Below are 27,327 nucleotides of genomic sequence, written 5' to 3'. Positions count from 1 at the left end.
CAGGAGGTTTCATGGGCGATCCAGGAGATTTCAAAGGGGTTTAGTGGCGTTCCGGGGATTTTTCCAGCTCCATGGAGTTTGAAAGAGTTACAGGAAGTTCCAGGTGGTTTCATGTGGTTTTCGCGACGTACCAGGAGTGTTCTATGGGGTTTCAGGGGCGTTCCTTGAAGCGCCTCTGGAACCCCCTCTGGTCTCCTTTAAAAGCTACTAGACATTTGAATATATATTTTTTTGAATTGGAAATTTAGATATGGCATTTGATTCAACATTTGAATCGGAAAATTTAATCCCGAGCAGAGGAGAATATCAAATTGATAACAAAAGAATCACATAACCTGTTTTTATATCATAATTTGTTATTGTTAACTTATCAAAATATATCTTTTTAATAACATGTTTTGTTGGGCAATCTTATTTTGTTATGTTCAAGTTATTGGGATATATCCACAAGAAAACATCTAAATAATATATTTTATTGTAGAACAAGTTTAGTTATTATTCTACTATAGAGAATGTACAAATATGTGATGAACAATAACACAACAGTAACAAGTTCACAAATTACCTGTTATTAAGTTGTGATTGGTGTAACAAAACATGTTATTGAGTTAGTCTTCCAGGAACATTTTTTTGATATGATATTTGTTATTTTGCCGCTTATGACAGACAAGTTTATAACCTAATATGTTATGCTAATAACATAAAAAATACTGGTTCTATTATACAGTTATTATGTCAAAACAACATATTTTATTATGCTTTTGATATTTTCTTCTGTTCGGGATCCGCCAAAAAAGGGTGATCTTTTAAATTGGATTAGGATTCCAAATTTTGCCACTATTCGTCATTCCCAAAGAACAATCTCCGCTTCTAACGCTAGAAGCCATAAAACACCGTATCGACATGTTAATGAATTTCAATGATTTTGGCCACATGTATGACATTTCCGCAACGAACCTTTAACGGGCAATTTAGCTGCAGCATAAAAAATCTAAACACAAAAACCTCCAATCAGCAAAAGGTTATGCTGATCAGGCAACAAAACCAAACCAGCCTCCCCAACAACCCTGGATCCGATCGGTGCGGCGCGTGGTGCTGCCTGCTGTTCATTGTGGCAAAGTATCTCAATTTGCAGCTATTTACCACCAAACCTCACCACGGGTCCTTTCCATCCGCGTGTGGCGTGAAATCGTCGTCGTCATCGCGGTCCCGTAGAGGTCCTCGCCACCGCACGAAAGTAGAGCAGCAGAACGATCCGACGCGAGTACCCCGGAGGAGTACTAAGCGGAGCGCAAAGCATAATTTAGTAATAACTGCCTTTTTGTTTGAAACCATGTAATAAAATAATTAATCCGTAATTATGGTTGTACCTGTCCGCTGGTTTTTGCTACCCCCACGTATACGTTCAGTCATTCAGTTCTGCTCGATTCAATCCCGGCCGCGAAACTGAATCGGATCGAATCACTGTTCGCACTGTGGGTGCGGTGAAGGTAAAAATATCTTAGAAATTTCGGATGATGAAATATACTTGTAGTCTACCTTATTCTGATCTTCAACCTTCAGCTTCTAGGGCCTCCAATCGAGGAAGTTCTAAGATGATCTTGATCTTGATCTCAAAATTGTGTTTTGAATCCTAAACATCACAGAGTTCGTCAACAACCTATGTGGCCGTGTTCAGTTTCTTTTTAAATTTCCAGGGATAGGTGCCACAAACAAAAGCACCTGAACAATACATCTTTGGTTTGGCTTGTAAACCTCAAGGTCCAATTTCAGAAACTTTTAGGTTGAAATGTATGGACCATACATTTGCGGGAGATTAATTATGATTAAAATATCTACAAATACAACACATCATAATAACACTACTATACATTTTAAAGTGAACAATAAATTATATTGTTACTGTATGGTAATTCAATATACAAAACATTATGTTTTATAGAAATACAAACAATATCAATACAATAAAATGTGTTTAAGATTTGTACGAGTTAAATTGCATATTTTAATTGTAAAATTATAATTTACGATACATCGTATGGTGCTTTACCATAAGTAATATGATTGTTTTATGGTATGTGTATAGTAGTCACAAAAAGCTGTACATATTGTAAAGTTACAATATTTTTGGACAGAATAAAAGTTGTTTTAAGCAGTTAAAACCAATCATGGCCCTAAAGTTTTGGCCACCTATTCATACCAAATCCACCCAATGTGCATTCGATGATGACGACTAATCGCAACTCAAGTGGATAGGTTGGCGTTTCTCATTGTTGCTGCTGGTGATGGTGGTGTGGTGAACAACATGCGCCTTTAGAAGTATTGTTGTTTAGATCGTACCCAGGCACATCCAACAAACCCTATATGCTCTCGATCGAATCCGTCGTCGTCGTCGTCGTCCGGACTGCCAATGAGGAGCTCGTGCACTGAGGGGATTCGTGGGACAATCTCCACGTGAAGTGGCGGAGAACAGAGTCACCGCCGATCGAGTGTGGTGTTGTGCACTCGAGAACGGTAACGTTCAGCTCTCTTGACCCTGATCTTTAAGAAGTACTGGCGTACGACGAAGCAAGAAGGAGGAGGAACCGTGTAGGTCTCCTCCATACCTATAGGGCAAAAAGTGCTTCTCTAATAACTGAACACCACACGTTACACTTCTATTTGTTTTCGTTTTTTTTTTTGCACGTCATGGCTGCTTGCTAGAGTGATGATGACGACGAACGGATGATGGTTACCCCCGGTTGAAGAATGGGGATGATTCATCGATGGTCTGCGGTGTATCACGACGACCGACGATGGCAGTATGTGGTATAGTCTAGGTCTAGGGTCAGAGGATCGTCTCCATTGGAACGCTGCTCGAGTGAATGGATCATTAGAAGTGGTAGCTATCGTCGTCGTAGAATCAAGTCTTTCCTTGACAAGAACTAATCCCTGCATCCGGTTGGTTGTAGCCTTCAGAGTCTGGCTTGATTACTTAATGGTGAACTTTCCGTGGATCCTGGAATTGTTAAAACACTTCGTATTTGGCGTTTAAAATTGGAGCAGAAGTATCACAACAAGACGATTTAGAGTTTATTAGGCGCTGCCCGTAAACTATGGACTCTTTTTCGGTCATAACAGACCCTCTCCTCGAAGACAGAATTTTTATAATTTTCTATGTAAGAGTAGAATTTGGAGAGACATCTTCTCCCCCCTCATAGTCTACATAGTTAAGGACTAGCCTAAACAACAACGAGTTTAAATTATCAGAATCCAATATATTTTCGTTCCGATGTGTGTTCCGAAGTTTCGATCTACCACTATGAATGTTTGGCTCATTGTTACATTTTGTCAATCTGGTTTTAATTCATGACCAAGAGTCAATTCGCGTATTTGTTTGCATGGGATAAACCATTTATGTTCCTAAGATCTGTTGACATCTATGGATATATCTGATAACTGATAACTGCGGGCACATAAAGGGGATTTCGTTTCGATATCTAGTAACAACTTTCACCGTACTAGCACATCTACCTTTCTGTTGTTGTAAGGACGCGGCCGGTACTGTTTTGACCCGCTCGGTCCAGGATCTCTGGAGCCATTCATAAACAAAGTAGACCAAATTTTTGTCCGAAGACTTTGGTCAGAGCAACCAGTCAAGCACCTACAGATGATAGACAAAATGATCGGGACGACAGGCAAAATTTTCACTTTTCAAAAAACGGTCAAATAGCTGTATCTAAAACAAATTACTGTAAGTTGATCAACTAGTTGTGAATCAATGGTCCAATTTTGGGTGAGATCGGGCTAGTCTACATGAAGTTAGAAAGATTGTAGAAAAAGTCATAATTGTTCGATAGCCAAATTTGAACTTTTATATCTCCGGATTCAATAACCAAATGCAATGAATTTTTTAAGCGTTCATTACATATATCGTTAGCTTTGAAAAACTTTTGAGATAACTTAAATTGTTCAAACAGAAGAAAATTATAGCTTTTAGATTATTTTTCTGATACATAAATGACCCGATTATGTCAGCCCCTTTTCGGAATAATTTTTTGCTCTCTTCAAAAACCGAAACAATTTTCAAACTTTTTATCCCTCTATGGTCTGCATTTCAGCTGTAGGTTGATGATGAATATAAATAAATTAAGTAAAATTTAACTGTAAGATAATAAGAGCAGAAAGTTTGTCGCATAATGGGGCTCACAAAATCGGGTCCTTACTGTATATCATCAAATTATAGAAATTTCAAAATTCAAGATGGTAATTATAGTTTATTTGAATTCCCCCAAATTGACTTCAATATGTATATGTTTTGAAACGAAGTAACAAAAAACCCGGCAATAAATTGCAAAAGCAATGGCAAGCTTATTAATTAGACCAATATACTAAAAAATCATAAAATATATAAAATCGCTGTAACTTTTTTTTCTTATTAATAATTTTAAGTTTAGTCAAACTTTTTACAAAGCTTATTATGAGTCATGAACGGTCAAAATGTTATTGCATTCGGTTTATTGAATCCGGAGATATAACAGTTCAAATTTGGCTATCCGATAATTGTATTTTTCTAAAATCTTTCTAACTTCATATAGAATAGCCCGATCTTTCCCAAATTTGGACCACTGATACACAACCAGTTGATGAACCCACAGTAGATTTTTTGATGCACTTTTCGAAAAGTTACAGCAATTCGGCCATTTTTTGAAAAGTGAAAATTTTGTCTGCCCGGATCATTTTGTTTATCCCCTGTATGAACAGTCTTTCTTCTCAATGGAAGTATTCTTCTTGACTACCTTCGGCATAGATGGTACCTACCTGCCATAATTATTCAGCAGGCAAGCCAAATCCAAAATGAAGCAGGATAATCACGCTAGTGGAATTTCTCGCAAAATTTATCCTATTTCCACACGATATTTTTTTCTTGATTTTTCTTCATTTTGGATTCCTCACGGATTTTCTTTCGTCTCTCAGCATAGGGGTAGCTTTTTGAATATCCTCAAGACTATTGCTGCAGGAGTTTCCAGGAGTTGCTCTCGGAATTCTTTGCGGGATTTTCTCCGCAGACCCTGTCGGGATTTATCCAAGAGGTTTCCCAGGATTCCAATGCCTGTTCCGCGATATCTTTCAGAGATTTTCGAATATTTTTTCCCGGGATTATTTCAGAAGTTTCTCTTGGAAATTTTCGCGGATATCATCCGAAGTTATTTGCGGATCTGTCTAGGAGTTTGTTTTTGGGTTTGCCACAGGTGCTCTCAATACTTTCTACATGAGATTCTCCTGCAATATTTCCAAGAAATTCCAGTAGAAATCCGAATAAGAATTCCAGAAGAAAATACGGGAGGAGTTCCGGAACGTTTTCCAGAAGAAACTTTCTATTCTTAAAATACTTCAAAGAGTTGCTGCTGTAACCCCCGGAGGAAATCTAAAGACAATCAATACATTGGGCTGAAAAAATGTGAGTCGATAAGGAGACCCAACATAGCCCTGGTCCTCACAAGACCCCACCTCATGCTTCCATGGGTCAAGCGATGACAAAGACCATCAGCTAAGTGTATGCTTAGATGGTAGTGCAGCCTAGGTATTGCAATACTTATAACTTCAGCTGGATTGAAGAGGCACGTCTTGAGCGTCTGTTCACCAAGAAGGTGCGGCTAAAACAGCGTCTGTTCTGACATCCAGTGAGTATGAAACCTACTGTTCCCGCAACCCAAAAACCGTTAGAAACCGAAAATGAATGAACGGCAACGGCAACGACTTTTAGCGCGAAACAACGGACAAGAATTCAGCCATTCCATAGAAACACCATATAGTGAACTCCGATTGTCGTAAAACTTGGAGGGTTTGTAATTAATCGAAAAATATTAGACCTGTATTTTTTTTTTTTATTAGGGTGATCAATTTTCAGATAGAGTGGTCCTAAAAATCAAGTTTTTTTTAAACTAAAAATTTTCAAAAATCATAACTGTTGAACCAGTTGACCTACTTTAAACCTCTTTTTTTTGTTTGAAAGCTATTTAATTGTACTTTTAAGAAAAAATAGGATGAAGAGGCCGAATTGTGTTTAGGTGCAAAACATGTGTATTTATCACAGTTTTTTCACCTTTTCATGGTCTCGAAACCATAATGGTACCCTGGTTTTATATTTAATCAGAAGATTTGGCGTAACATATCAAAAAATCAAAGATGTACAGGGGATAGACAAAATGATCGAGACAGGCAAAATTTTCACATTTCAAAAAAATGTTAAACGAGCTATAACTTTTCGGGCCCATATAGCCGAGGCGGTAAACGCACGGGTATTCAGCATGACCATGCTGAGGGTGACGGGTTCGATTCCCAGTCGGTCCAGGATCTTTTCGTAAAGGAAATTTCCTTGACTTCCTTGGGCATAGAGTGTCTTCGTGCCTGCCACACGATATACGCATGCAAAATGGTCATTGGCAGAGGAAGCTCTCAGTTAATAACTGTGGAAGTGCTCATAGAACACTAAGCTGAGTATCAGGCTTTGTCCCAATGAGGACGTTACACCAAGAAGAGAGAGAGAGAACTTTTCGAAAAGTGCATCGAATTTTCTCAAATTTTTACTGTAAGTTCATCAACTAGTTGTGTATCATTAGTCCAAATTTTGAAAATATTGGGGTATTCTTCACAAAGTTCTAAAGTTTCTTGAAAAAGGTATAATTATCCAATAGCCAACTTTGAGCTGTTATATCTCTGGATTTAATTAACTGATCTCAATAAAATCTTGACCATTCATGACTTATATAATGAACTCTGAAAAACATTCAACCCAACTTGAAATTTTTAACAAGAGAAAAAGTTATAGCAATTTGATTTATTTCACGATTTTTTAGCAAATTGATCTATTTTTAATATGCATCCCATTACTTTCTCAATTTATTGGCGGCTATGTTGTTACTTTCCTCCAAAACACATTTATATATAAATCATTTAGAGGGAAATTAAATGAACTATAATTTGCATCTTGAATTTTGGAACGCTGTTGAAGTTTTGGATAATTTGGTGTTTTATTAGAAAAATAATCTAACTATTATAATTTTCTTTCGTGTTAAGAATTTAAGTTATGTCAAAGGTTTTTCATAGCTCAATATATAAGTCATTAATGGTCAAAATTACATTGCAATCGGTTCATTGAATACGGAGATATAACAGCTCAAAGTTTGGTATTGGATAATTATACCTTTTTCAAGAATCTTTATAACTTCGTGGAGAATAGCCCGATCCTTTCCAAATTTGAACCACTCATACACAAATAGCTGATGAACTTACAGTAATATTCGATGCACTTTTCGAAAAGTTACAGCTATTTGAACATTTTTTGAAGAGTGAAAATTTTGCCTGTCCTGATCATTTTGTCTATCCCCTATATGTTTTTTAGTTTTTGAGATATGCGTTTTCTAAAATAAAAGGCCAAATTTGCCCATACAAAACATTTTTTTTTAATTTTATTTTATTTTGAATCTTTATAAACCATATTATAGATACAACAAAAATGGAAAATTGCTAAAATTATGCTATTTGAACAGCGAAAATTTTGAAAAGTCGTAACTATTTTGTGTATTATTTTACCATCACAACATTTTTTTGGTAGATAGCTAATATAATGGACAATTTTCCCTAAAAATTACGTTCGTAAAAAGATGTGGATTAAGGTATATGAGTTTTTGTGACAAAAATTATATTTTGAATGCAAAAAAAAATTGGATCCGTTTTCGCTGTGCAACTTTTTGAACATTTTTGATCCATTTTCACACACACCCTTTTGAAAAGTTAGTCGTGACTTAACATGAAGTATTGGTATCGAAAAATGACGATTTAGATTAAATTGAAAAATTGTGCAGTTTCAGATATTTTTAAAGGGGTCGCACAGGATGCCTTCGTGGAATCCCTCTATCGGCCTAATCTGTTTTAAATATAACCCCCAAAATTATTCATTCACAAGAGTGACCAAACTCTAGTCTCGCCAAATGCTCCCGTTGCCAAAAGCCAACATCCACATCCGAGTCGGAGAAGTCAATGCTCCTCTAGCCCCATCCATCGGATTGGTTTGGCATGCATGAGAGGCACAAAACAGATATTTACCACTCGGTTTGCAAACTGCTTAGAAGTCGTTTTTACAAAACTTCAAACAATCCCCGAATCCGGTAGGCCGACCGGGCGGTGGGCACCATCAAGCTCTCATCATCCTGGGGGAAAAATTCCACCCCCCGTTTGGAGGGTGGTGCATCCTTTATGCATTCTATTCATATGTCGTCGTCATTTCACTTTCGATCTATGTTAATCATTGCACACAACGAGAAGAACGATGTCGAACGAACTGTTGGAAGTTGGCGCAAATGATGGCATCGTCATCGTAATATGTGTATGTTTCCAAAATTTTGAATAATGAACAACATATGTGCAAGTGCAACGATGGAACCGAAGGGGTTAGGGTTTGGTGTCACTGACCGCTGCAATCCCTAGCTCTTGGTGGTGTGAAATCCAGCAACCACGGAAATTCATTCATGTCGACATCCATAGGGTGTAACTAGCATTTCTAAAGTTGTATTTAAATAATAAGAGATTATTCATAAACTGATAGTTGGAGAAATAATCATTTTCACCGTACTTCAATATTCAGCAGCTTCGAAATTTCTTATTTGTTTGCAAAAGTATGATAAATCATGAAATTAATTCGAAAATGGAAAGCTTATTCAGCCAACGTTTAGTTTTATTAACAAAACAATAAACATTCAAAAATGTGACATTTTTTGAAAATGTCACCAAGAAAAATATTAAAACAATCATATTTGTTTAAACTTTTAAAGGAATTTCACAAAATACGCCGCACCCTATTCTTCAACCATGTGCTCTTTGGTCTAGCGGTTAGTTCAGAGTTGTGTTCGAGAATATTGATTTGCGGAAATTGCGAATTTCTGGCAAATTTCTCCTTTTTGACTAATGATAATTTTTGCTTCGAGACAGATTAAATTGTCGAAATTCATAGAAAAAAAAGCTAAAAGCAAACCCGATTGAACCGATTCTAATTCCTCTGTTCTGGGAGTTGATTGCCTTCACGCACATGTACGTGCGACGAATGTCGCATGTACTTGGTTGTTTCCCGTAATCCATGTGCGTAGATTTATTCGTGGCATTGAATTGATCACTTAGAGCAGGGCGTAGCGGCGTAAGAATAGAATTACACCACTAGGCAAGTGAGGTAGTAAACAGGCTCCAACGATTGCGAGGGAGCAATATCCAGATCAAGCTTGCCAGTGGTATAGGTATGCATGTAGGTTGTCAGAAGCAGACATACGTAGCATATGAGGCCACCGACCGCAGAGATGAAAACAAACTGTTTCTCAAGTTATCCGTGAGGTGAGGCTAAAGGTGGGTTTGAAGTTGTTTTGATTGTTAGATAACCAGGTTGATGCGTGAGTGTGGTTGTGGAGCAACTGTGATGAATAATAACAACTAGGACCAGATAAGTCATGGGTGTTCTGTTATGTCTATACATGACTAGACTGCCCACAGAATTGGTGCAAAGTAGCTTGTTTACAATTTTTCGAACAACGGTTAAGGTGAGGTCAATGTACTGAACTGTATATTGAAGAAAATCAATGGTCGGACATGTGTCTGAATTAATCACAACATGTAGTCACAATATGTTTTATTGTGAACTGCTAAAACAGCTCAATGTTCCTTTTCTTCAAAAATTCCTTTAAGAATTTACCTAGCACTTTTAGCAGATTGACTATCGGATTTGATCGCGATATTATATTAATATATACATTTGATCTACTGATTTTTAAGTTTCTACAATACTTAGTGATGTTGGGTCATTAAGCCAAAAATTATTACGTCAAGTATTATTAAGCCGTCAATTATTTTGCAAAAAATAGAGATGTAAAAAGTTTGTTATTGAAAAAATAGCATTTAAGCTGAAAAATTTAAAATGCGTATTTCAAGGCTAAGTGGTTCCTCAAGGAAAAGTTCTCAAAAATCTTACAAAATTTTTCAGAAATTGATACAAAAATATGTCTAGATATAGGGTGCGGGCACCGGTTTTGACCAGTCTAAGGGAAATCATTTTTATAAAAATAACCAATATTCCAATGAAAACTACCAATGTGTCAAATGAAAGGTTTCGATCTATACTTTATTAGAAAAATGCACAAATCAAGCTAATACTTGATTTTTGTATTAAAAGTGGCACTGGCCAAAATAGAAGCATTGCCGCAGTTTTGGCCATATTCTCAGCTTTGGTTTCTATTTTGACCAATCACGTGTATTTCTTATGGGAGTGGCCAAATTAGAAGCACCCTGGCCAAAATAGATATATGGGAGCTGATTTTTTAAGAAAAAATAGTTTTTTCTTCCAGTTTTTAATCAAAATGTATGGTTTTCACAGCTGTAATGAACATATTATATTAGAATCTACTAGTAAAAAATAAATGTATGCCGATTTAGATCGTAACAGGCTGAATACCGCACTATGGCAAAACTCCGGGCTGGCCAAAATTGAAGCTTCTACCCTAGTTTTCCAAATATCTCAAGGAAGTTCCTCTCACGGATTGCTTTTGAAAATTCCTCCAGAAATTCCTTAAAAAATTTCACTGAAGATTCATCCAAAAGATTTACAAGAAAAATCTTTCGGAAAATCTTACATAGGTTGTTTTAAAAATGTCCTCATTGTTTTTTTAGTTTTTTTTTCTAGAAATTGATTTATAAATTCGTCTGATGATTCCATCAGAAAATCTTTCAGGGATTCGATAAAAAAATATTTCGAGAATTCTTCAAAACAAATTTCCTTCAAAACTCCTTTACGGATTTTTTTTATTTTTTTCCAGAATTCCATCAGATATCAAATGGAAATTCTTTTCTTAGGATTTAGAAACTACTCCACGGATTCCTTTAGAAAATCTATCAGAGATTCCTTCAGAAATCCTTCCGCGGATTCTACAGAAAATCTTCCAAAACTCCTTCAGAAATTCCTTCCCGGATTATTTACAAAAAAAAACCTTGCAATGATTGATTTGGAACTTTCTTGTCAGAGTTTGCTTTACAAATACTCCTTCATGAAATTCTTCTTGAAAATTATCCGGATATAACACATCTAGACTACATAGAACTTTGTTTCTGGAATTTCTACAAAGATTTTTTAAAGATATTTCCTTTACGGTTTTCTTCGCCCAAAAATTTAAAAATAATCTTTTGGAAAAGCTTACATAGGAAATTTATTCAGAATTGCTCTTATGATTCCTTCAGAAAATCCTTTAGAATTTAGTTGTAACGACAAGGATGTAACATTAGTTAGAGATTCCTTCAGAAATCCTTCCACGGATTCTACAGAAATCTGCCAAAAATTCCTACGAAAATCCCTTCGCTCCTTCCTCCTCTCCTTGGCGTAACGCCCCAACTGGGACAAGTCCTGCCTATCAGCTTAATGTCCTATGAGCACTTATAAACTGGGAGCTTCTCTGCCAATGAGCAATTTGCATGTGTACATCATGTAACAGGCACGAAGACACTCGATATCCGAAGAAATCAAGGAAATTTCCTATACGAAAAATTCCTGGACCGACCGGGAATCGAACCCGTCACCGCAGCTGAATACTCAAGCGCTTACGGCATCGGATATATGGGCCCAAAAATCCTTCGCGGATTATAAAAAAAAATCTTCAAGGATTGATTTTGAAATTTCTTGTTAGTTTCTTTTAAAAATCCCTTCAGGGATTATATCAGAAATTCTATCACAAATTTTTCCGGCGGTTTCTTCACATGAATTCACGGATTCTTCCAACAAATCTTTCAAGGATTCATTCATTCAGTGTTTGCTTAAGAAATTGTTTCAAAAGTTCTTCCAGAAATTCCACTAGCGATCTCTCCAGAAATAGGATATATTTTTTTAGCAAATCTTGGATGGACTGCTTGAAATATACCTCAGTGACTTTTTCAAAAATTTCAAAAATTCAGAAATTTCTGTACATATTTATTTATTAAATTCTATAGGATTTTTTTAAATTCCTAAAAATCTTCCTTCAGAACGAGAACAACGGGGGTTTTAAAAAATCTTCAGATTTTTTCCAAAGATCGTTTTGGTTATTTCCCTCAGGATTTTTTACGGATTCTTCCGAAATAATCCGCCAACCCGATCAGAAAGGCATAACAAAAACATAACATAATTATATCAACGGTTGATATCTATATCAAGGTTTGTTATATTTAGATATATTTGCTGGAATCGGTACGAAAACTAGTTGGTATTATTTCAAGGTTCTAACAAAGTCAGTTACAATAAAAATAAATATGTGATTTGATCATCATTACATCAACATTATAACAAACTCAGTAATAATTTTTAAAATGCAATGTGTAACTAATCAATATTTTTTGGTAATGTTTAGTGCGAAAATTAACCGCTGTATGGCGCCATTGTGTTTAGAAAATACACAATTGTTGATATCTTTTATTATATGAACTACCAAAAAAGCTCATGTCTTCATCAAATTTGTACAATTTGTAAAGCTTATGACTTTGGAAGGGGGAAAATGAGGTAAGCAACTTCACCATTACGTGATGATATTAGGTAATTTTAAATGTTTCTTATCATGACCCAGATCACCTGCACAGTTCGTAAGTTCAGCAAAGTTGTTCATGATTTTTGAAATTCTCGAATGGTGTAAAATTGTATGCACAATATCACTGCTACGAGCTATTTGATATGTTAAATCTTATTATTCTGCTGTCCTAGGAAGTTCGGATCATCACTCATCAGCGAAGTTGTCGAGAAGTCCTTGGCTCTCAAGTGGAAAATGTTATATGATATGTAATTGAACTGCGGCGTTTACATTTGTTTACAGGATTTTGTACATGTCTTACAGGTTGAATGTTTATTATGGATGGCTACGGAGAACTTTCAGGGAATATTTCTAGAGATATTAAAAGTATTTCTCTTGTAGGTCTTCTAGGGAGCTCCCTAGAGTTTTCTCAACGATTCCTACGTGAATTCTTACTGACGATTGTGCAGTCAAATATTCAAATATTTCTCCAAAAGTTCTTAAATAGATTTCCCCTAGAGTTCCTCTAGAAATTGTGGTTGGAGAATTCTTCAGCTACTTCTCCAAGGATTTGCGTTGCGTTGCGTTGCGTGGTAACGGAGTAATTCGTAGATTGCATACTGAAAGTTGTCATGTTAAAACTTTAATACTTCTATTCTAATTGCTTCTGGAATGCTGTTTGGGAAGGAACAGCTATCCAATCAGAGGTTGAAGTAAAAAATACATGAAAACTTCCATTGCCGGCCACGCCCATCTTCTCCGTTACGAGGATAGGAAAGGATGTGATGATATGACACCTACTTAAGGTGAGGTCAGCGACTCACCGACGCCCCCATAGGTGTCAAGGAGTTGGATATTTGGAATGGGTTAATTTTGGGATTCACTATAAGCGAGTGAAGCGACAATATTCAGATTGTGTTAGTGTATTTGAGTAGATCATGTAGATGTGTGAGTGTGAGGGTAAGTGTTTTAGTATAACACCAACGTTGGGAGTGACGTAGCTAAAAGAATTTGTCACTCCATGGGCCTTTTTGCTTCCGGGGATGGGGCACAGGCATTTTCACTGTGTCCTGGCTATAACAAGCCTAGGCTTAAGCGCCATTGATCGCTCTCTGAAACGAAAAGAAACACAATTGATGCCTGACTGTGGAAAGGGTTAGTTAGGATGGAAGGACATCTATTTAACGAGAGGCCAGCGACTCACCGACGCCCTCGTAAATAGCAGGGAGTTGGATTTTTGGTAAGGGAATGGTCAAGGATTCACTATACTTAAATAATGCGACTATTATTGTTGGGTTTGGTGGTTCCAAAGAAATTGTCATGATTAATTGATCAAACCAGAACGAACTCACCAAATTTCTTGTTTGATATGATGTCTCCCTTGGCGGATGACTGAGAAGTGCGACACATTGTGCTAGTCCGATTCCTCCAGCTTGGTACGCTTGCGCTTGGGGGCGGCATGCTGCGGTTTATTACGCAGCGCACTCGTTCGGGCCGCACAGATGCTACTCGAGGATGTCTGAAAAATGATGGTCTGGCTTCCGGGGTGGTGTTCCTACAGACTTCCTCGGACGACTGCAGCTTGTTTAACGAGATCTTGATCAGATCCTGATATTCCTGGAGCTGCTGGGAGACCCGATGTCGGAGGCGCTCGATATCATCCAGGTTTACCTCCGTTGACGGTTATTGTCGACAAACTGGAAATTTTCGACTAGAGAAACACCGTTTGGCTTCGTCGTGTAGCTCCTTGTTCACATTCCGATGGGCAGTCCTTTTCACAACAACCCGTAGATTTCACTTTCGGCTACGGTTAAATAACTCCCACTGTTACGGATTGCGTCCGATAGGCCCTTTGGAACGGATCTACACTGAAGCGGCGCGTACGATAGACGACGCGCTGCGGTAAAATGTCATCGTTGACACGTCGTTGGCAGATGACTCAAGGATGACATCAGCGAAATAGAAGATAATGATAAACAACCTTGTGCAAGCGAAGAGCTAATGGTTAAGCTAAATTAATTAAAATCTAAATATTTCGTTCTACCTCTTTTGAAAACGTAGTAATGCATTTGTTATTCTAAGCTTATGAGACTAAAAGGTTTGTAGTGTTCAAAGTTCGTGTAATTAATTGAATTTCATGCAAATAACACTACAACAAAACATGCCCACATGTATGTTAATCAGTTCTTAAAATTACAGCCTAAAATCAGTATTATAACTACAAACTATCTAAATTCCTTAATTGTAACCTAATTAGTACGGATATGTAAGTACGGAATGCTATACTCTTATGCAATATCTAATTGAAATCTTAATCTAATAGCTTACGTAACCTTCATAAACGGCAGCAGGAATTCTTATTGGATTTTCATATAGTGAGGAAACTAATTTGTAAGTAGCTTAAATTTATCAATGAATTCGCTTTGTTTAATAAACTATCTTTCCAGTCGAGTTTTGCGGAAAATCCCGAACTGCGAAACAGTTTTTATTACACTCGAAAATTATCCAAGAAGATTCCGCGCAGTTATGAGCAGTTCAGGTAAGCATCCTACCGGTTGCTGTAAGGCGTGTAACCGCCCGAACAACGCCGAAGTTATGATCGCTTGTGACATTTGTGGAAGCCGTTTCCACCACACTTGTGCGGGAGTGCAATCGTCGACGTTGCTCAAGCCTTGGAGTTGTGGCTATTGCTCTAGCCGAGGCGACGGCACCAGCAGTTCAGCGATATCCGTCAGCTCTTCTAGTTCTAGTGCCCGATTACGTTTGAGGCAACTGGAAGAGTCGAAAGCACTCGACGACCGCCTTCTACTCCAGCAGGCTGAGCGAGAACGAGCTTTTCTAGCTGAAAAACACCAACTAGAGTCGGAAATCCAGGCAGAAAGACAGTTGAGGGGAAGTACATCAAGCTTTAGGAGCAGGCACAGTCGTCATAGCTACAAGAGTGAGATTCGAACGTGGATCAACCAGTCAACAGACACTCCAGGGAAGGCTGAGGGCCAACAAGCCGGTGCGTCAACATCAACCCCGCTTGCATCCACAGAAAACGTAGCGTTAGCGGTACCGGTCCAGCAAGTTGTCCCGCCAAGTCAATCGACCATTCTCCCGGATCATTCGACGGCAGTTCAAGAGATTGCCAGTCACCGTTCACTCTCCGAAGCAAACATCATCCAAGCCCCGGGCATTCATCCTCCGAACGCCCAAGGTCAAGCAAGCATTGTGGCTGTAGTTTCGGTAGCTGGCTGCGATCCGTTAGGAACAGCAACATTGACCAATGCTGTTACCACCCCTCCGTTCGCGCAGTTGATCTCAGCTCCGAATCACGACGTCTTCCAGCAAGACCAGCAGAAACCATCTCCACCATATCCGATCAGACGACAGCATCCACCGACGAATCAGTCAGGTCCAAAGGAACCAGCGTTGTCAGATGCGGAACCATTGGTGGGACGTCAGGTTCCTGCCCAAGCCTATGCTGAAGGAGAAGTTCATGCGGGAGCAATAGGTCCGCAGCAACAGAAGGTGCCCCAGCAAGTCCAACAGCCTAATCAACCTTTCCGCCCCAATACCGGTTACTACGTTCCGCCAGCCATGAACCTGAATACTCCAGCACATGCAGCTGTATCGTTTCCCGTACAGTGGCCACCAAATGCTAATGTGGGTTTCGTGGGTAATCGATACCCAACTGTCAGCCAGCATCCCGTGCCACCAGCCAGCGCGTGTTATCCCACAAGTTTCTACCAGCCACCATACAATGCTGGTCAGCCCACAGGTCCAATACCGACTTGGGGACCACTGAATGCAGCACATCAGCGGTCGAATACGGTGCAGGAAGCAACAATAAGAACCAACACGACGCAAGTTCAGCGGGAGCCTGGACATAACACTCAGCAGTCCTTTGCAGGCCAAGCTCCGAGCTTCTACCCTGCGCCAACTGCTGAAGGAGTTTTGAGTGCACAACATTTAGCCGCCCGTCAAGTTGTATCCCGCGATCTTCCCAGATTTTCTGGTGATCCCCTTGAGTGGCCAATGTTCATTAGCGCATATGAGTCCACGACGGCCATGTGTGGGATTCAGCCGGACGAGAACCTGGCCAGGCTTCAGAAATGCTTGGTAGGAGGCGCCAGGGAGAAAGTTCTTAGCATCCTAACGCTGCCGGCTGCGCTACCCGAGATTATTGAGACACTGCGGGAAGAATGTGGACGACCAGAACAGCTGGTTCATTGCCTCCTGGTAAAGATTCGACACGCTCCTGCTCCGAACGTTAACAAACTCGACACGTTAATTAACTTTGGCAGGGAGATCAGGAATTTGGTAACCTACATCGAAGCTGCAAATTTGCAGGATCATTTGTCGAATCCGATGCTATTGTCAGAACTTGTAGGGAAGTTGCCCCCAAGTCTTCGGCTAGATTGGGGGCTTCATACGCAGAAGGTTCCCCAAGTGACACTAAAAGCTTTTAGCGATTACGTCACGTCAATTAAGGCTGCTGCGTGCAAGGTTTCATTGCCAAATGAAAGCTGTCAGGAGGAAAGCCGTCGTGGAAAAAAGGAGAAAGGTGGTTTCGTCAATGCACACTCCATCGATGAGAAGCGTGTGACCGAGTGCAGTACGAGAAACACGAATAACACATCGTCTTCTAAGAAGGAGTTTCTGCCTAGGTCCGAAACCTTCAAACCCAAGCCATGCCCTGTTTGCAACCGGAACGATCACAAGCTTCGAGAATGTGAAAAGTTTATCGGCTTCAATGTGGATCAGCGTAAGCGTCTTGTCGGTGAAATGAAGCTGTGCCAACGTTGCTTAGGGAGCCACGGCAAATGGCCATGCAGAATGAAGCAGTCATGCGAGGTCGACGGCTGTGCAGAACCGCATCATAAACTTCTGCATCCCTCGAAACCGAAAACCAGCAGCAGCGTCCAACCAGCAGGTTCATCTGGTGTTATTTCCGCCCACTGTTCACGGCAAGCCGGCGTACTATTCAAGGTACTTCCCGTCATTCTCTCTAGTAACGGGAAATCCGTCTTGACCTTCGCTTTCCTGGATGACGGATCCAACCTCACGCTGATGGAAGAGGAAATTGCCGATGAGCTTGGATTGCAGGGTAACGTAAGTTCATTATGCATCCAATGGACCGGTAGCGTAACAAGGAAAGAACCGACCTCACGACAAGTTGAGCTGCGCATTTCTGGCGTCCATGGTGGACCGGAGTATACCATGTCCGAAGTCCAAACCGTGCCTCACTTGGATCTGCCTCAACAAAGCCTGGACTATGAGAAACTCTCCAAGGAATTCCCACACTTAAGGGGACTTCCAGTACGAAGCTTTTCGAATGCGGTGCCCAAGGTTCTTATTGGACTAGATAACGCGGCGTTGAAGCTGACACTGGACAAACGCGAGAGACGAAGCAAGGAACCAATAGCTGCCAAAACGAGACTTGGGTGGACGATTTTTGGAGGAGCACAAGGAGGACAACAACGGGCGGATCGCGTCATGCTACACGTATGCAATTGTAATGAAGACGAGACTCTTCACAATCTCGTCAACGACTACTTTTCGGTAGAAACCATTGGTGTTAACCCTACGATGCCTTTAGAGTCACCTGAAGATCAGCGAGCAAGGCAGATCTTGGCCCAAACTACTCGCCGCACTGACTCAGGAAGATTCGAATGCGGCCTGTTATGGAAAAGCGACGACTTCGAACTCCCTGATAGCTACAAAATGGCGGAACGACGGATGGTTTGTTTGGAGAAGAAGCTCGGAAAAGACCCAGCTCTGAAAATGAAGGTGTTAGAGCAGATTGACGAGTATCTGGATCGCGGATACGCCCACAAGGCTACTGAGGACGAGCTACGAGATTCCGACCAACGTCGGGTATGGTATCTTCCCATTGGCATCGTCCAGAATCCCCGGAAACCCGGGAAAGTACGAATTGTATGGGACGCGGCGGCACGCATCGGAAATACATCGCTCAATTCAATGCTGCTCACTGGACCAGACCTTTTGACTCCACTTCTGAAGGTCATGTACGGATTCCGGCAACGACAATATGCTGCAGTTGGAGACGTACGACAAATGTTTCACCAGCTGTTGGTTAGACAGGAAGACAGGCAGGCTCAACGTTTTCTATTCCGGACAGATCCGGAACAAGCACCGACAATCTACGTAATGGACGTCGTAGTTTTCGGAACATCGTGTTCTCCGTGTCTTGCTCAACATGTGAAGAATACAAACGCTGAGGAGTACAAGGAACTGTATCCAGATGCGGCCTCGGCAATCATCAACAAAACCTACGTCGACGATTTCCTGGATAGCAGAGACAGTATCGAAGAGATGGTCCGTATAGTCAACGAGGTGCGCTGGATTTTCGACCAGGCTGGATTCGAGCTTCGAAACTGGCAGTCCAATTCCGAGGACGTTCTTCGACGGGTCGGGGCCGACATCAACGAAACTGCGAAATCCTTCACGGTGGAAAAATCTACGGTTGCCGAACGAGTCCTGGGAATGAGATGGGACCCCAAGGACGATTTATTCGTGTTCGATACACAATTTCGTGAAGATCTTCTACCGTTGCTGACAGGAGTCATCGTTCCTACTAAACGACAAGTTCTTCGCGTGGTTATGAGCCATTTTGATCCTCTGGGCATCGTAGCTACCTACACTGTGCACGGAAAAATCCTTATCCAGGACGTGTGGAGATCTCGCGTATCGTGGGATGATCCAATAACGGCGGAAGACTTCGAAAGCTGGCAGCGCTGGGTGAAACTAGTTCCAAACCTGACGCAGGTTGAAATTCCGCGATGCTACTTCCCGAACTATGACCCGGCCAGTTACGATTCTATTGAAATCCACGTTTTCGTCGACGCTAGCCTGAAAGCGTACTGCGCCGCAGCGTATTTTAGGATCATCGACAATGGCTCGCCACGTTGTGCCCTAGTAGCAGCAAAGACGAAAGTGACACCATTACAACCGCAATCAATTCCAAGAAATGAACTGAGTGCCGGAGTAATCGGAGTGCGACTGCTTAAAAGTGTTCTGGAGAATCACTCAATACCTGTCAAGAAACGGTACATGTGGACGGATGCAACGACCGTTCTGGCTTGGTTGAGAGTAGACCCACGAAATTATCGGCAATTTGTAGCTTTTAGAGTTGCCGAAATTCAGACAGAGACACGCGTGGAGGAGTGGCACTACGTACCATCGAGTTTGAACGTTGCGGACAAGGGTACAAAGTGGGGAAGTGGACCCTGCTTCGATCCAGCCAGTCCGTGGTTCACGGGACCTGAATTCTTGTATCGCGCAGAAAGTGAGTGGCCACGTCAACCAGCGAAGTTTGCGGAGCCACAGGAAGAAGTCAGAGTGGTCAATCACCACGCAGCAGTTTGCGATTTCGTCGTAGACTTCACGAAGTTTTCCAGTTGGGGAGATCTGCTCAAGAACATCGGCTACTTGTATCATTTCGTTCATCGTTGTCGATCATCACCAAGAGTGATGACCAAGAGCAGAGTTGCAGTCTTGGAGCAGAAAGATTATGCGGCGGCTGAAAGAAGTGTTTGGCGAGTTATCCAAAGTGTGGAGTATACCGGTGAAATCGCAACTCTTCTCAAGAATTCCGAGCTTCCCAGCGACAAACAGATGCCGTTGGAGAGAAACAGTCTGCTCAAAAAGCTGTCCCCATTTTTGGACGACGAAGGTGTGCTGAGGATGCGTAGCCGTATTAATGATGCTGCCATCTACTATTCCTACGACTTTCAAAACCCAGTGATCGTTCCAAGGAGAAATCACGTCACCGAACTGCTGATCTACAAGTATCATCAACGCTATGGACACGCTAACGCCGATACCGTCGTCAACGAGTTGCGGCAACGCTATTACATAGCCAGAGTTCGTTCCGTAGTGAAAAACGTAGTAAAGCAGTGTATGTGGTGCAAGGTTTATCGAGCGAAGCCGGCCGAACCAAGAATGGCGGATCTACCACATCCCAGATTGAAGCCTTACGTTCGTCCGTTCACATTTACAGGCCTGGACTACTTTGGGCCGTTGATAGTGAAGCATCGTCGGAGTAACGAGAAGCGGTGGGTAGCACTATTTACGTGTTTGACCGTGCGGGCTGTACACGTGGAAGTAGTGCATTCGCTATCAGCAGAAGCCTGTAAAATGGCGATTCGCCGTTTTATTTCCCGAAGAGGTGCTCCGCAGAAAATTTTCAGCGACAATGGCACTAACTTTCGAGGAGCCGCCCGCGAACTTGTCAATGAAACAAGAGCCATCAATCGGGAGCTTGCGGCTATATTCACCAACGAAGAAATCGAATGGGTTTTCAACCCTCCATCCGCTCCCCACATGGGTGGTGTGTGGGAGCGAAAGGTTCGCTCAATGAAAGAAGCGTTCAAATCATTGCACCACAGACAACATCTGAACGATGAGGAGCTTATGACCTTCTTAGCCGAGGCTGAAATGATGGTGAACTCCCATCCTCTAACATTTGTACCGTTGGAGGATTCGACAGAAGAAGCAGTTACCCCGAACAATTTCCTGTTGATGAGTTCGAGTGGGGCCAACACGTCATCGAGGATACCTGTTGATGAAGAGGTGCCTCTACGGCTAAATTGGAAGTTGATGCAACAGCTGTTAAATCAATTTTGGAAACGTTGGATCCAAGGATATCTTCCGACAATTGCTCGTCGGACCAAGTGGTTCAGCGATGTCCGCCCACTTCAAGTAGACGACCCGGTAGTCATCGTAGATGAAACTGTCCGAAATGGGTGGTTACGAGGCCGAGTTGTGAAGATCTACCCGGCAAAGGATGGTCAAGTGAGGAAAGTCGATGTCCAGACGTCTTCAGGAGTGTTCCATAGACCAGCGATCAAAGTGGCATTGCTGGATATTCTACAGGGTAGTAAGGCCATTCAAGGGTAAGGCATTACGGGTCGGGGTGTTACGGATTGCGTCCGATAGGCCCTTTGGAACGGATCTACACTGAAGCGGCGCGTACGATAGACGACGCGCTGCGGTAAAATGTCATCGTTGACACGTCGTTGGCAGATGACTCAAGGATGACATCAGCGAAATAGAAGATAATGATAAACAACCTTGTGCAAGCGAAGAGCTAATGGTTAAGCTAAATTAATTAAAATCTAAATATTTCGTTCTACCTCTTTTGAAAACGTAGTAATGCATTTGTTATTCTAAGCTTATGAGACTAAAAGGTTTGTAGTGTTCAAAGTTCGTGTAATTAATTGAATTTCATGCAAATAACACTACAACAAAACATGCCCACATGTATGTTAATCAGTTCTTAAAATTACAGCCTAAAATCAGTATTATAACTACAAACTATCTAAATTCCTTAATTGTAACCTAATTAGTACGGATATGTAAGTACGGAATGCTATACTCTTATGCAATATCTAATTGAAATCTTAATCTAATAGCTTACGTAACCTTCATAAACGGCAGCAGGAATTCTTATTGGATTTTCATATAGTGAGGAAACTAATTTGTAAGTAGCTTAAATTTATCAATGAATTCGCTTTGTTTAATAAACTATCTTTCCAGTCGAGTTTTGCGGAAAATCCCGAACTGCGAAACAGTTTTTATTACACCCACTTCGAAAACACTATCACCAGCTTATAAAAAAAGCAAAAAAAAAATAATACGAATGGTACTTTCGGCAACCGTAATTGCGCAAACCGTTTAGAATTCGCACAATTTCTTCACTAAAATTTTCTTTCTGATAAATTTACACTGCCATTAGCCGAAATTCGATAAACTCTTGAGCGAAGGGAAAAAAACACGCCGCGAAAAATTTTGACGTCCGTATTCGCGCACGGGTTACTGCGATCCTTCTCTTCAGCTACTTCTCCAAGGATTTCTTAAGAAAGGCTTCCGATGATTCCTACAAAAAATTACTCTAAATATTCCTACGGTAATTCCTCCAAGGAATTCCTCAAGAGATTTTTTGCAAAAATTTTCAAAGGTTTCCTCCAGGAATTTCTGCAAAAAAATCCATAAGAAATTCCTCCAAGTATTCTTCCGGATAATCCTCTAAGGAATTCTTCAACAATTCCTCCATGACTTTTTCCATGACCTCCTTTTTGAATTCTTCAAAGAACTTTGCCCCAAGGATTTGTTGGAAGATTAGTTCATATACATGTTGAGATCTCAAGTAAACCACTCTTATGAACCATCATCTCTGATCATGGAACTCGAAAACACATTCCAATTCACCAATTATATTTCACCGACCAGATTACGTCACCTTTGATCTGTCGGAGCTCTCAACTTAAACTACTAATATGAATTCAGTACAGTATACAGATCATTCGTGATAGGGATTTCCCGCAAGGTTTATCTTAAGTTTAAAATCCAACGTACATTTCATCCCTTGAGAATTTCTTCAGAGAATCCAAAAGAGAGATTCTTTAGGACATTCTTAGCAAATTACTTCAGCCTATGCATCACAAATTCCTTAAAGGATTCTCTATCAGGGATAATCCATCAGAAATTCTGAAGGATCTCAGTAATTAATTAAGTTCTAGTTTTAAAGTTAAACTTTTCAATCCAATTCCAATTTCTTCGAAAATTCTTGGTATGTGGTCACTCAGTCTCTGTTGTGAATATCACTACAATTAACTACAGCTTTTTTCCGCAAAGATTATAACTCATTCTGTTATGGAAAATCTTTGAAATAAATAACTTAATCGGTTATAATTTTGTTATGCCTTTCTGATCGGGAAGAATCCTTGAATTTCTTAAGGAATTCATCCGGAAATTCTACAGATTCATCTCGTTTTTTTGCCGAAGTTTTCCTTAGTAAACCTGCTATGGATTTCCTCAGAAATATTCCTTCAGAAAATCCTCCAACAATAATTTGCTCCTGAAATCCCTCCAAGTACTCCATTAGAAAATGTTTCATAAATTCATGGATATTTATTTGAAATTTCTCTAGAAATGTATTCAGAAATTCCTTAAATGATTCCTTTAGAAAATCCTTCAGTTGTTCCATCACAAATTATTTTGAGAGTTAGCATTAGCATTAGCATTAAGCGAGTCGCACAAATTCGTAGGTGGTACAGTCCTAGACCGCTGATGTGAGATTTTGCCTCCTTCCCGTCCTAACCAAAGTACAAAGATTTTGGACTAATCTCTGACTCTTAGATAAGACTGACGCAATCCTCCAATGGTCGAGCATTGCCCTGGCCACGTCCTTGCGACAGCTGAGGGATGGTTAGTTTTGAACACCTATGAAAGATGTAGATCTAGGTGTCGCAGGAATTTGGGTGTTGTTAGTGGAAGCAAATATTATAGAGTTCTTTAAAATCTTTGGTGGAAGGGTAATCTCCAAAGGATACGTTTGGTAAACGTTCAGACGCACAAAGTTTTATTTGATTGTATTGAGGCAGCTGCCTGCATTATTCATCTGGTTTGTTTTACCATCTTAGTCGCTGCGGGACTGGGTGGCCGAAAATCTGGAATAGAAAACGGTATTAACATCTTTCATTGGATAAGCTACTTGTGATACGCTTGCAACGGATATATACATTATGATAATTCCTGCATCATTTAATAAACTTACTTGAATCCTCTGGAAACAAAATACTTATTTTCAGTAAACACTTAATACACAAACAGAAACACAGAAAAACTACATCAACAGAAACAGCCTGACTACATTTGTTAGGAAAAAATGCAAGATCAAAATTTAATGTGGTAGATCTTACACCGTAACGCACGATTCCAAGGTGATCTACACACGTTACGGGCAATCACAAATTATTTTGAGGGTTTTCCAAAAATTCCTTCAGAAATTTCTTTAGCGATTCCTCCAGAGATTGTTCGGATTTTTTTTTCCAAGTATTCCTTCAGAAATTCCTTCAGGGATTCTTTAAAAAAAATAAGAACTTAGAAATTACTCTTTTTTTCTTTATAAAATCCATCTGAGAATTCCTAAAGAATTGCTTCCACGGATTCTAGAGTAAATTTTCTAAAAATTCCTTCGCAGATTATTAAAAAATAAATGTTGTAAGGAATTTCTTCAAAAATTCCTCCAGAACATTTTCCGGTGGTTTTTCCTCCGGGAATTCCGTCCTCAGGAATTCCTTCACATATTCTTCCTACATTTTTTTCAAGCAATTCATTTTAAATTCAATTTTAAAGAATCTCCGAAGGAATACATTCAGAATTTGCATAAGAAATTCTTTCCGGGGGATCATTCAGAGAACTCCACTAGCAATTTCTCCAGAAATTAGATTAAAGTTTTTCTGGGAAATCTGAAATTAGGAATTGTGAATCTATTCAGAAACTTTTCCAAGGTTTCCTTCATAAATTTCTCTAGATATTTATTCATAAATTTCTAGAGGGATTAATTTTGAAAATCTCTTGAAGAATTCTACAAAAATTTCAAAAATTCTTCCATATAATCCTTTTATAATTGCCCACAGGATTTTTCCATGAATTCAACAAATCCGCCAAGAATTCAATAATTTCTTCAGAAATTCCTCCAGGTATTCTTTAAGAAATTCTTGTAGGAATTCATTCGGAAATTTGTTCCAAGGACTCCTACAGAAATTCCTCCATGGCTTCCTTCTGAAATTTCTCCAGCGATTTTTTCGAAGTGTTTTTCGGGGATTTTTTTTTTTGGAAATTTATTTCAGATATCTTCCCAAGGATTTGATTTGGAAACCTTTCTTAGATTTTTAAGTCATTCCTCCACGGATTCTTTCAGTAATTCCTTTAACTCGCCTAGAATGCACCACGATAGCGTTGTGTACGTTCAGCGTGCCTGTCTGGGTCATAGAGATCCCAACATCTTACTAGGGTTAAAAGTTCCTTCCGAAATTCCTCTAGAGATTCTTCTAGAAATTACTCCTAGTACTTTCTTGGGAAAATCTTCCATGGAATGCTCCCGAAGTTTCGGTATGTATTTTTCCTCGAAATCATTTCAGAAAATCATCCACGGACTCGTTCAAAAAGTTTTCCCGGGGAATCTTCAAGAAAATCTTACATGGATTGCTTCAAAAATTTTTTCACGATTTTTTTCAGAAATTTCTCTAGAGTGTCAGATTTTTTTCAAAAACTTCTGAATTTCTTCCAGAAGTTTTAGAATTTCAGAAATTTTCATGGATCCCTCCTACGATTCCTTCAGAGAGTCTTCCGGGAATTCCTCAAGAAAATTTTCCAGAATTCGTTCAGATATTCTTTAAAGAAATTCTTCAGTATGTTGGATTCTTTCAGAATTTCTTTCAAAAATGCTTTCTTCGTCCCTCAGTAAGTATTCTAGGGATTCCTTCGGAAAATCCTCTAGGAATTCCTTAATAAACTTCTACAGCGATTCCTTCAAACACTTTTCCATGAATTTCTTCAGAGGAAGAAGGATTCTTTCGGAAATTTCTCCAGTGGTTTCTTCAGAAATTCTTCCAGGGATTCTTTTCGGAGAAGTTTGTACCTCCAAACCTGTTGTAAAAATCAAGTCCCATCACATGTACTGATCATCGATTTCAAGGCGACTTATGCAAATTCTGTCCTAGTTGAAACAAATCCATAGAAAAGGAAGAAAAAAATCCTACATTGTAGCCTTTTTGTTGCACATGGAGCATTGCATCCGATCATCCGAGACAATTACCTGTCAACGTCGGCGCTGTAATTGGTCTAATCAATCTTAAGCTCATCAGATCGCAATCAGCTTCCTCAGCCTCCCCTCTGCCAAGTCTCAATCTCAGCGAAAACATGCCAGCATCGATTTTTCTCTCGCAGTTTTTCAATGTCAACGCCGTCGCCGCCGCCACCGCCACCATACACACAATGCAATAAAGGAAGCACGACAACGCGTGAAATGTACACCGACACTCATTGCCATGCACTACCGATTGACTCACTGACTTCACCACAGAGCACAGCGAAGACGCGTTGACGATCATCTGTCAATACACTCGAGTTTCGGTTGGCTGCGGAATTGATCGAGTTCGACTACGACGATCACTGCATCGCGTCGCCGCCACCATTACAGAGTTGATTTACGACCCACATAGGCCCCCCAATTAGCGCTCAATTAGTCTTCGGTGCAAAGAGCATCACCTCCGTGACTTTTTTTTGCGTGACTTCAATTTGTAGGAATCTTCCGTCGCGTCGCCGTCGTCCGAATTACTTTTGAAGTTGAATTGATGAATACAAAAAAGGGTTGCCTCGACTCTTCAGATTCTAGAAGAACACACGAACCGATCGATCGGAATTGCTCCAATTTAATTTCCGCTCTCGTTAAGCCATGGCGGCGGCACCTTGGCCCGCGTACCAAGTCGACCACACGCGTCGATGTGTGCCTAAAGGTACCGATCGACGACAGCGAATGTCTGTTTGAGCGTGCGCATATAAATGAGCCTTATGGAAGACGCGACGTTCGAGTTCGGTGGGATCTCTTCTACGTACCGAAGGTCTCTACCACAGGTACCTTGAACCGTGTCGTGTTACTACCTTTTATGGGTTCTATTTGATTAGGCAGAGCGTCGTCGTCGTCTGTGTCAGTAAGTTACTGTTTTGGAGAAGCATCTGTTTTTATTGGCCCACATGATTTTGCGTTTGCTTTTTTGTTTGGGCCCTTTATTCTCCGGAAGAAATCTCTACGGTATTCCGGAGGGAATCTCCCCGAGATTCCGGAGGGAATCTCCCCGAGATTCCGGAGGGGAGGGAATCTCCACGATATTCCGGAAGAAATCTCCACGAGATTCCGGAGGGAATCTCCACGAGATTCCGGAGGGAATCTCCACGAGATTCCGGAGGGAATCTCCACGAGATT

General features: G+C 40.3%; 2 protein-coding genes across 8 annotated transcripts in view; both read left to right on the top strand.

Moving 5' to 3' along the window:
- The window catches only part of LOC115259365 (uncharacterized), a 298,623-nt gene that overhangs the window by 214,001 nt on the left and 57,295 nt on the right, over positions 1 to 27,327 (top strand). The gene's annotated exons all lie outside the window — the stretch shown is intronic.
- LOC134285190 (uncharacterized) lies at positions 54 to 27,108 on the top strand. 2 transcript variants are annotated; one of them, XR_009996198.1, is made up of 2 exons: positions 54 to 21,913; positions 21,971 to 27,108. XR_009996198.1 is itself a non-coding variant. In XM_062845469.1 (2 exons), exon 2 carries the CDS (start codon positions 14,958 to 14,960, stop codon positions 21,453 to 21,455), a length of 6,498 nt encoding a protein of 2,165 aa, XP_062701453.1. In that variant the 5' UTR covers positions 54 to 14,811; positions 14,869 to 14,957; the 3' UTR covers positions 21,456 to 27,108. The 2 variants fall into 2 exon arrangements, 1 of the variants encoding a protein (XP_062701453.1); XM_062845469.1 differs by having other exon boundaries at positions 54 to 14,811; positions 14,869 to 27,108.

The sequence above is a fragment of the Aedes albopictus genome, chromosome 1 (genome assembly GCF_035046485.1).
Source record: "Aedes albopictus strain Foshan chromosome 1, AalbF5, whole genome shotgun sequence".
Classification (NCBI taxonomy): domain Eukaryota; kingdom Metazoa; phylum Arthropoda; class Insecta; order Diptera; family Culicidae; genus Aedes; species Aedes albopictus.
The sequence above is the reverse complement of the archived record's forward strand: the minus strand, read 5'-3'. Positions and strand labels throughout refer to the sequence as shown.